The sequence below is a fragment of the Meleagris gallopavo genome, chromosome 3 (genome assembly GCF_000146605.3).
Source record: "Meleagris gallopavo isolate NT-WF06-2002-E0010 breed Aviagen turkey brand Nicholas breeding stock chromosome 3, Turkey_5.1, whole genome shotgun sequence".
NCBI classification, from domain to species: Eukaryota; Metazoa; Chordata; class Aves; order Galliformes; family Phasianidae; genus Meleagris; species Meleagris gallopavo.
In genome coordinates, this window is record NC_015013.2 from 68,818,571 (window position 1) to 68,828,941 (window position 10,371).

Genomic DNA, 10,371 nt, shown 5'->3' on the forward strand with positions numbered 1-10,371 from the left:
GTCCCTCCGGAGCTGCCGAGGGGCGCCAAGGGGCAGCGCGGCGCGATGATCAACCCCAACTATTACCCGTGGGGCTACGACGACGACAACGGTGAGAGGGCGCGGGGCCAGGCAGCGTGCCGGGCCGGCACTGACAGCTGCCCGCACTGACTGCCGCTGGCTTTGTCTGTCTCTGTTGAGAACGTGTTGTCATGGCGGGGTCAATGGGTGTATCCTATCATGTTTTTGGGCACTGCTGGACTTTGGTCCAAATCCACCTCTGGTTTCCTCTTGATGTGTTGTCTGGCTCCTAGTAAGGAAAAGGTGCAGTTTGCGATGCAAGCTTGGTTGAGATGAATAACGTGCAGTCATAGTCCAGCTACAGAGATCTAAATGCTTGTAACACAGTGCTGCTCTTGACAGCTCATGACTAACAGCCTGCTGTTAGCAATCCACTTATTAATACTTTTACTGCCGTAGCTCAACAGTGCCATTCATTGTGAAACAATATAATTTGTACCTAGCTAGAAGAGGTTTTCATGATGTTTCTCTGATTTTTTTTCTAGGACCAGATCAATGGCACAAAAATTACCCTACTGCCAAAGGACGCCATCAGTCCCCCATTGAGATCAATAACAAAGAAGTGCACTATGACCGCTCCCTGCTGCCCTGGTTTGCTAGTTACGATCCTGGTGCAGCGAAGACCATCCTCAATAATGGGAAAACCTGCAGAGTTGTGTTTGATGATTCTTTTGATAGATCAGGTTAGTTTTGTTTTCAGCTTGAACTGTTGTTGTATATCAGCGTATATTTCTCAAATTGGGTGAAAGAGTACTCTGAGTGCTCATGGCTGTCAGAAGGTCCTTGTGTAGAGCCTGCATGTGGCATGCTGAGTTCTGTTCCTCCAGTGTCCCACACATCTGACAGGAAAGGTATGAGACTACTTTTGAAGTCTGTAGGTAAAATCCTAGGGAATGAAGAGAGCTGCAGAAAAGCTTGATGCAGGATGAGTTAAGGCGAAGGATAAATTTCTGCAATTGCGAAGGCCAGTGCTGGTGTGTTGCTTCCTAGGGGCACAGAGTTCAGGCTTTGCCTGTGAGGACTGAATTCCATACAAGGCTATCTGAGCTGCACAGAAGAACATCTGTAATTGTGTATATGGCTGAAGTCACAATATTTGAAAACTGTACTTGAGTGATTTCTAATAAATGAAGTAACAGACCAAATGTTGCCACATAATCACTTTATTCAATCAGTTAAAATGCCCTTTAGCATTTGTGATATTTTGTCTTAATTAAAGGCTGAGGAATTCCAATGCTTCATCTTCAATGTCCAGAATGTTCTGATGTCCAAAATCTTTAATCTTATTACTCACAGTTACTACAAGATGAAGCGTATGCTGCATATATAATGCATAACTTTTAAGAGTTAGTGGGGCCATGTATTTAGAAGAGTTATATCTGTTCTCTTCAACAGGTGCTAGAAGTATTAGTCTTGTTGGCATAACCACTGAAGTTTCATGTTGATACTGTTGGCTATATTTCAAAGGAAAAAACATTACATTAAAGAAGTATGAAATTGCTTTAGTACTGAGATAAAAGGGAAAAATCAAATGCATACCTCTCCCTTTATTCTTTTATTGAGGTCAACAGAATTGCATTGTTTATAGCACATGAGTTGGTAAGAAAAAAATGTCCATTTTAGTAAAATATTAAAAGTCTGTCTTCTGCAATGCACAGACTTAAATTTAATTATATTATAAGCTTCATTTGCCACTGCAGTATAATTAAGATTGACTGCAATAACTAGTAGGAGAAATTTTGCTAATAAGTTTGTTGGTCTTAAATATCTACATGCATTAATTTAAGTTGGATTTTTAATGAGTTGGGTTTCATGAAAACGGAGTATAAAAACGTATTATGTAAGATGAACTCGTCAATACTCTCAAAACTCATAAGTGAGTATGAAGTCTTTGATTAACTTTGTAGCAAAATGGGAATACTTACTGTTATTTGTATAAAATATTATTCCTAATGTCAGATAGCACTACACATTAGTAATGACATGTTGCTATGGCATATGTGAAGATCTCTGTGACCATTGCTTACCTTTTTTTTTTTACTATCTCCATTACATGTTGGAACAGCATCAAATATATCAGTCGTTGCATCTCTTGCATTAACATCAGATACTTTTACAATTACTCAAGTTGTGCATGGTGGGGAGTGTATAGGTAGAACAATACATACACTTTGGCTAGAAAGAGCAGAAAGGTTTGGAATGTGCTGAATTTTTTTTCAGAAAACTACTCAGCAACTGCTGTGTCTGTCTGCGGGTGTCTGTCTGTGGGTGGTGTTCCTTTTCTAATATAGTGTTAATTGCAGGACGAATTCCACTCTGCATGCTTCTACTGACTTGAGCAAGTTTTAAGTTTCTTTTGATATGTATAGTAACTTATTTTCCCAGTAAAATAACCACCTACTCATACTATAAGGCTGTATAATAACAATCATAACAAATTGAATGTTTCAATCCCTTGGAACAAAACCATTCTATCTAACTATCCATTCATCTATCATTCTATCTATCTGAATTATTTCTGAGTTAGCCAGAAAACAAGGGCTTCTTTTATTTCTGTAACTTTTTTGGTTAGAACAGTCATACTTGTGTCTGTACTTAATCTAGATTTTCATGAGTGGTGGATGAAATAGACCTATTATTGCTAAGTAAATTGCTAATGATTTCTCAGAGTTTTACTTTCATTGTATTTTCTCTGCTAGGAAAACTTTAAATATGCACCATGTGGACAGTTTTTCAAACTCAAATTATTGGAAAGAATTTTCCGGAAAAAGTGCAGTCAAATATAATTAACATTTTATGTTGCAGAGGCCTTATTACTTTATCCTTGGGCCTACTCTTGCAGTTTATGAATATTGGTTTACTTCAAGAATCTGCTTTGTAACTGAAGACATTTCATAGAATGGCTTGGGTTGAAAAGGACCATAATGATCATCTAGTTTCAACCCCCCTGCTTTGTGCAGGGTTGCCAACCACCAGACCAGGCTGCCCAGAGCTATATCCAGCCTGGCCTTGAATGCCTCCAGGCATTTCTGAAAGATACTTGCTTTTGGAGCTGTGTTGTCTCTGCTGGTTGTCTGTGAAAGCTAATGGATCATTTGGACTCAGTTGTCTCTCTTACCATACCTATGTCGAAGAAGGTGGTTGTGCCACCTTTTGGCAACTGCACCAGAACTCTGGGGTGCTTTGGCAGCCTACCTGTTTAGCATGTACACACCACTGCCACATTTATTGGCTGGAATGGCAAGTCAGATATTCTTTTAGATCCAACAGTAACTGTTTTGTTTTGAAACAGGACTGCAGTATTATTTCTACTAGCAGAGTCTTTTTGCTTTTAGAATTCCCAAAAATATTCGCCCCAGAAGAGCATCTTGAAACCATCTAACTGGAAGGACCATTATCATGATGTTGCATGAGTTCTGCAGCTTCTAACTTTCTTAGCACTAATGACTGCAGCTTTATTTGTCATTTCTATGGACAACAGCTTAGGTCAAATGTTCAATCATTAAATAAACAGTAAGGATATGTAGGTCTTTTTCTGGAACACAGACCCAGCAGCTGGAGAAAGATAGGTTATGGCTATGTCAAATGGTGCTTTTTTTATCTCTTCAGTATACTCCATGGAAGTTCACTGGCCAAGGTTGATTCCTGCTTATCCTTTTAATGAGTTCCTGATGGTTGGCATTTAAAGGTTTGGAGTACCACTGTGCAGGCACACTTTTTATAAGGCTGCCTGGATGCTTTTTGCAGAATCTCTTGTTTTCTTATCAAAGGCAGACACTGTCACTGTAAATAGAGTTTGTTGCTTATCTTTCTTTAGCATGACTAGTGCTTGTGGACACCATTTCTAAGAGTACCACCTGTGGGAAATCTTATTTATCACTGTTAAAATAATATTTTATTATCTACTTCTGATGAATAAACATATATTTGTTGACTTGTTCTACAAAAAGGACAAAACCCAGTAACTTTTACTGGCAAGCATATCCATGCATGCTGTAGATTTGGTTAATTCCTGGGTACTGAAGTACTAGAAGAAGTCAGTAGGTGTTACAGAAATAGCACAGCTTAATTCCAATGCTTGTGTACCCCAGTAGCTATGCTGCATACCACTATGGTATACTGCATACCGCTAAAGGCTGCAAAGATAAATTCTTCCTTTGGTGCTTAGCACATTTATCATTTGTAGTGTCTTCATGAAGTTATTGAGTGTTAATGACCAGTGCAGAGCTTGGGTTCAGGGGATTTAGTAATTGAGTTCCTGTTGACTTTGGACTTCTACATTGCTGTTGAAGCTACAAATGCTTGAACAACTAAGGGCCTTCTTAGGCTATGGCCTTCAATTGTCTTGCAGTAATGCCTTACTAATTTCATTTCACTGTGGAATCCACTTTATGGATTTGGCAGCATGTGGGAATGGTGAACCTTGTAAGAGCAGTTAGTTCTTGCCCTGTTTATAAACACAACTGGCTTCATGAGTCTGTTTGTTCAAAGAACATTTGGATTTTGTGTTGAGGGACATGGTTTAGTGAGTACTGTTGGTGATAGGTGGATGGTTGGACTGGATGATCTTGAAGGTCTATTCCAACCTCGGTGATTCTGTGATTCTGTTTGGTGCTCTCTATTATTTTTCCACTTCCATAAGATGTCTTCACACCCACCAAGAAAGGTGTTTGTGTAGACATAATTTGGCCTAGGCTGCATCCTCCTGTGCTCTTTCTGGGGCAAGCACCTGCACAGCTGACCACACTGGGAATGAGAATAGATGTATTAGCCCACTGTCTTATGCTGCTCATAAGGGACAAAGTAGAAAGCGAGAATTTTTTTTACTGGAACTGATCTCATACTCTTTTTCAATCGGGTCTATTGGTGTGAGTTTGTTAGCATTTTCTGAAAACAAAATCCCAGGAGAATGAAGATACCTTTAGAATTTATGTTCCAAGCCACGTGTTTAACCAAAATGAAGATTCCTTTCATTAACTTGGAGCTGTACAGACATTGCTTTGGACTGTTTTGTTCTAGATATTAGAAAACAGTTCTTGCAACTATTATTTTACACTTCTTAAAGCATAGGAGACTTTCATTTACTGTGATAATTTCTACTTAAATTGTCATTCCATATATTTCTTTTTTTTATACAGCACACTTGTAGGTCTTTTCCAACCTTAATGATTCTATAAGATCATCTGGTTCAACTGTCAATGCACTCCCACCATGACCACTAACCATGTCTCTCTGTGTCACATCCATATATATCTTGAGCACCTCCAGGGATGGTGACTCCACCACCTCCCTGGGCATCCTGTTCCAGTGCATTACCACTCTTTCTGAGAATAAATTTTTCCCAATATCCAACCTGAATCTTCCCTGGCACAAGCACAACTAGAAGCCACTACTTCTTGTCCTATTGCTGTTACCTGGGAGAAGAGTTTGACCCCCCACCACCTCACAGCTGCCTTTCATATCGTTTTAGAGAGCAATAAGGTTTCCCCTGAGCTTTCTCTTCTCCACACTAAGCACCAGCCTTTCCCTCAGCTATTCCCTCTAAGACTTGTGCTCCAGACTCTTCATACCTATATTGCTTTTCTCTGGACGTCTTCTCTGAGGCTCCAGAGCCTCAATGTCATTCTTGTAGTGACCAAAACTGAACAAGGTACGGCCTCACTAGTGCTGAGTACGGAGGGACAATCACTTCCCTATTCCTGCTGTCTACACTATTTCTGACACAAGCCAGAATGTCACTGACCTTCTTGGCAAATTCACTTGGAATAAAACAGAAAAAAAACCACACCTTTTTGTTTGTGGAGAAATGTTGATTTATAGCTATCACCACCTTTGCATCATTCTGTCTGCTCAAAATGTCCTAAGTAAAAATTAGTCTATTTATAGAGGAGTGAAGCAGCGATGTGTTGGCATGAGGTAATGCAGAGCTTCACACAATACCTGATCAAAAATGTCTGCTGATGTCCCATCTGCATGAATAATGGCACATTTTGGTCTTAAACTGGATTATTTGGTCTTACAGATCTATTTTAATGGAGAATTGATGGCCTTATTAGCTACTACTGTTACCGTATGTGTATCAGCATTAGTCATGGTACTGCATGTCTGTGGAACAAGTAAAAGGCACTTGTGGAGAGTAGCAGTGTGCTCCTAATATTCAGTACAAAGTATTCATTATGTTCTTAGTCCTTTATTTCTTGAGGTGACCATAGATTTTATTCCTTCTTTCCGGACTTAAGGATATTTTTCATTAACCTATAAAAGCTTCTTCCTGAGAACTGCTGAATGGAATGCTTATTAATTTATCTCCAAATAATACAAATGAGAATTGAATATTAATTAATATTTGAGGAATGTTGAGAAGTTCTTCCCTATTTAGTGTGAGTTATTTTCAAACCCTCTGCTTCCATTGCTGTGTAAATGTTGAAATTATTTAGGATGACTGTTGCTTGTCACAGGCTGAATTTTTTTTTTTTTAGGACAATAGCTTGCATTCTCAGTAACTGCTTTTCTGGCTCATTTGCTGTTACCATGGCCAGGAGAAGTGGCCATTATAACAGAAGCAGCATCAATGTTTTCTTAGCTTTTTAAACAAGTTAGTCATTGTCTGCCATACCAGGCACAGTCTGTAGAGTTTCTGGATATTTCTGTGTGCTTTGACATAGGCAAATATTAGATGGAATTTAGAAGGACATTAAGACACCTAAACTTAGGTGTCCTGTGTGGGGTTTTAAATGTAGCTGAGCTACGTATCTAAACTCACATCTTTTTCACTGGAGGTGGAGTTACACTGAATCAATGGAGTCTAGAGAGCAATTCAGGTCATGATCTGCTGAGTGTCTGATTAAAGCAAACAGAATTATTTCAGCAGCTCAATTGTTCTGATTAGTAGCCTAATTCAGTTACCTAAACAATAGGTATCTCATGCTGTTTTTGATGACATAATGTGTATCACTTTGCTCCAGGTGCTGCTTTAGAAGTGTACATTTTTCTTACAGATCTTGTATCATATCTGCCAGCCCTGTGCAGACACCTTCAGCACATCCCAGCTGCTCACGTTTATGCAGCGGAATTAAGACAATGATCTCAATTGACTATAATGAAAGCCTAGACACATGCTGACTGCAAGTGCTTGTGGCTGAAAATGTTTGCCTGAAGTGCTCTTGCAAATTTCCAAAATATAGATGGGTCTCTGGGAATGCAGGACTTCCGTACAGAAATTTTATGTAAATATTTTTAAAATTCTATACATTTCTTAAAAGTAAGCTGAAATATATCTGAATCTAATGCTGATGCAGATTGTCAATTACAGTGTTGAGAGGTGGGCCACTTCAGGGTGTCTACCGGCTGCGTCAGCTTCACTTTCACTGGGGTTCATCTGATGACCATGGCTCTGAGCATGTTGTGAATGGAGTGAGATATGCAGGAGAGGTAAGTGTCACCACTTCTTACTTTAAAATAAGGTATAAAGTAATATTTGTCATTATTGTGGGGGAGGGAGGGCAAGAATTAAGATTTGTCTGCTTTTCGAGCAGGTCTAACTTATCCGTGACATTTTCTTCATCCATGGATTCTTATAATTGTGAGTTAAGCTAAAATAATTCCTTCATTCACAACGCAAGAAAAGAAAAATATTGTGTGAAGCAGAAGTTTCCATGTTTTCAAGCCATTGTGACTTGAAACATAGGACATCAAGTTTGAGTTATTGAGGAGCAATGCAAAACACTGTTCTGAAAGAGTAGTGTCTTCGTGAAAGCAAAGAATTGGCCACAGAAATAAGAAAATATGTTCCTTTTATTTTCTGCCTTGAGGATGGTAAGAGAAGATAAGAATTGTAGATTAATAATATACAGAGCATATATTCTTATGAATTCTTTGCTAAAATTGCTCTAATTTGTAAAAAAAAAAAAATAATATTGTAATGAATCACATAGTTAGATCATTTCTGATATACATGTATATTCTGCCTGCCTACTTAAATCTTTTCTTTAGCTTCAAGATGAGACTTCTGTTCTTCTTTGCTGTTTATATACTGAGGTGTTTGTAGATTATTTTTAATAAAAATAGTATTCTGAATGATAATGTGATTGGTATAATTCATGTTTCAATTGTCTAATTTTTTGGAGGCCTACTCCTCATTCTTTGTGGTCCCAAAATTTCTCACATACATGAAGAACTCTAAATGCAGCTTTTAGTGGCTTACAACTCACTAATGGATCTGTTTTTATATCTCTTTGTTTTCAGCTACATTTGTTACACTGGAATCCAAAATACAGTAATTACCTTGATGCTGTGAGAAGAACAGATGGTATAGCTGTTTTGGCCATTTTTTTGCAAGTAAGTAGGAGCTCTTGTTCCTCCTTTGTAGTGCTACTGTAGAGTTTTCTGTTCTTGCGGGGTTAAAAAAACAAAACCTTCTGAATATATTTTCTAGAGTTCATATCACACTGAAGCGCTTGACTTTCAATAGTGCATGCTTTTCAAGTTACAGAGTATGAGTCATGTTATTTCAAATGGTATCTAGTACTTTGTCCCAGCACCTATAGTGTCACTATGTGGCTGGTGGAAGCTGTAAATCCAGATGTATTTTCCCCTGCTTTGGGGACACAGTGTCAGTAGTGGCACTTTTACCAATAGCAGTCAGCTGCTTGTTGTGCTAGTCATAAGCTGATTTCAAGGACAGATATTGCTTCTCGGCTATTTGTGAACTTTTTCCCAGGCAAAACTAACTCATAGACTATACATGTAACTCATCCTTTAAAAAAAAAATCCTTTTAAAGGCATGAAGTCTTAGCTTGAAACACAGGTCTTTTTTATGTCTTGTTTAATTAATGTATATTGGAGTTAAAACAGATCAGCAATTGTCAACAGTAGATATGATCATGTCTCAATTTCAAACTAGAGTGAAACTTTTCCTAAATCTGTATTTGAATCTGAAGAGTTCTTTGCCTTTCTTAGGCTAAAATACAATGTCAGAAGGAATTACTGCATTGCAAAATTATCTGCAGTGCTGAGCTTCTATACTGATGTCATTTCCTCATTTGAATCACAATACCCATTGGGGTACAGACAGAAGGTACAGACGGAAGATGTATCTTATCTGGTAGGAGTTATAGCTTTCGTCGATGCATTATAATTTAATAGCTGATTTGTGTTTGGATGCACATGTAAAGAATATCAAAAAGAAGAAAAATGGTAAGCAGAACTCTTTGGATAGCTCATTGTTTCTTCCTTACAGGTAGGAAAAACACCCAAACCAGAGATGAAAAGAATTCTTGAAGAAATAAATGCTATCAAAACAAAGGTAACAATGTTGGACTGTTTTAATAAGAAGATTGCTGGGAATTCTCAGGATGAAAAAAATCAGGAAGCATGACTTTGTAGTTTTCAGATTGAACTATGCAACAATGTCAGAGTATACTTGTGAATAAAATCAAGGGTAACTTTCCTTAGCAAGAAAAGTTGTTTTTTTCCTACTCTCATAAGAGCCTTTATTGGCTTTAATGGGCCTTACAGCACTTTGTGTAAATGAGAATCATTTCACCAAGATTCACTCTCCTGAAAACTAGACATGCAGTCTTAATCCTGAAGTAGACAGCTAGCAAGAAAGGGCACCTTTGGAAAATACTTCACTCTGCCTTGAGATAGTCTGCTTAATGGCTTTCTAAAGTGCCACCAACTAGACATCTGTCTCAGAAAACTTCATGTGATTAGAATCTCACCATTAATATACATTTGCTAAGCTGTCTTCTTTGTTATCAACACAAATATCAAAAATCTAAAATGCATCTTACTTCATTGTATAGTGACCTAACCCAATTCATAACATAGGCAGAATTGCCATAAGGAAGCAGGCCAGAAAGAAGAGAGTATTTCTGCATGGAAAGGAGTGAAGCACTTTGGTATTGAATGCTGCTTTACATGAATTAGGTCAAGTTTAAAAAGTAGTACCATGGAGTTGTATCATTCTCCATCTGTGAGGGTTGTTCAGTCCAGTTGCCTTTGCACTGTGACGTTATTTGAAATGTGTGGACATGGACAAAGGAACGAAGTTTAGTGATGGATCTTGGTAGGTCAAGTTAACGGTTGGACTTGATGATGAGGGTGTTTTCTAGCCTAGGCAACTCTATGATTCTGTGATTGTGTTGTTTAGATGTGTGCTTTTTTCAGACCATGTATGTGTTTTTAATGTGCAGGAGTCATGCTGTTTTTTAAAATGCCAGGCTTGAATCTTTACCTAATCTTGACTAGAGCTGTTGAATTTTTTTTGTGTATTCTGTTTTTTGTTTTTGTTTTTTGTTGTTGTTTTTT

General features: G+C 38.1%; 1 protein-coding gene across 1 annotated transcript; it reads left to right on the plus strand.

Annotated features, from left to right (window-relative positions):
• The first annotated feature begins 6 nt into the window (after positions 1 to 6).
• Positions 7 to 9,451, plus strand: LOC100539600 (carbonic anhydrase 3-like). The gene is made up of 5 exons (XM_010709099.2): positions 7 to 91; positions 546 to 743; positions 7,373 to 7,491; positions 8,305 to 8,397; positions 9,299 to 9,451. The coding sequence occupies exons 1-5, from the start codon at positions 46 to 48 to the stop codon at positions 9,434 to 9,436; spliced, it is 594 nt and encodes a 197-aa protein (XP_010707401.1). The 5' UTR covers positions 7 to 45; the 3' UTR covers positions 9,437 to 9,451.
• Positions 9,452 to 10,371: the final 920 nt, after the last annotated feature.

Coding starts and splice junctions, on each gene's coding strand:
- LOC100539600 (XM_010709099.2), top strand. CDS start 46: ATGATCAACCCCAACTATTACCCGTGGGGCTACGACGACGACAACG. Junction 744..7,372: donor TGATTCTTTTGATAGATCAG/GTTAGTTTTGTT, acceptor TGTCAATTACAG/TGTTGAGAGGTGGGCCACTT. Junction 8,398..9,298: donor TTTTGGCCATTTTTTTGCAA/GTAAGTAGGAGC, acceptor TCTTCCTTACAG/GTAGGAAAAACACCCAAACC.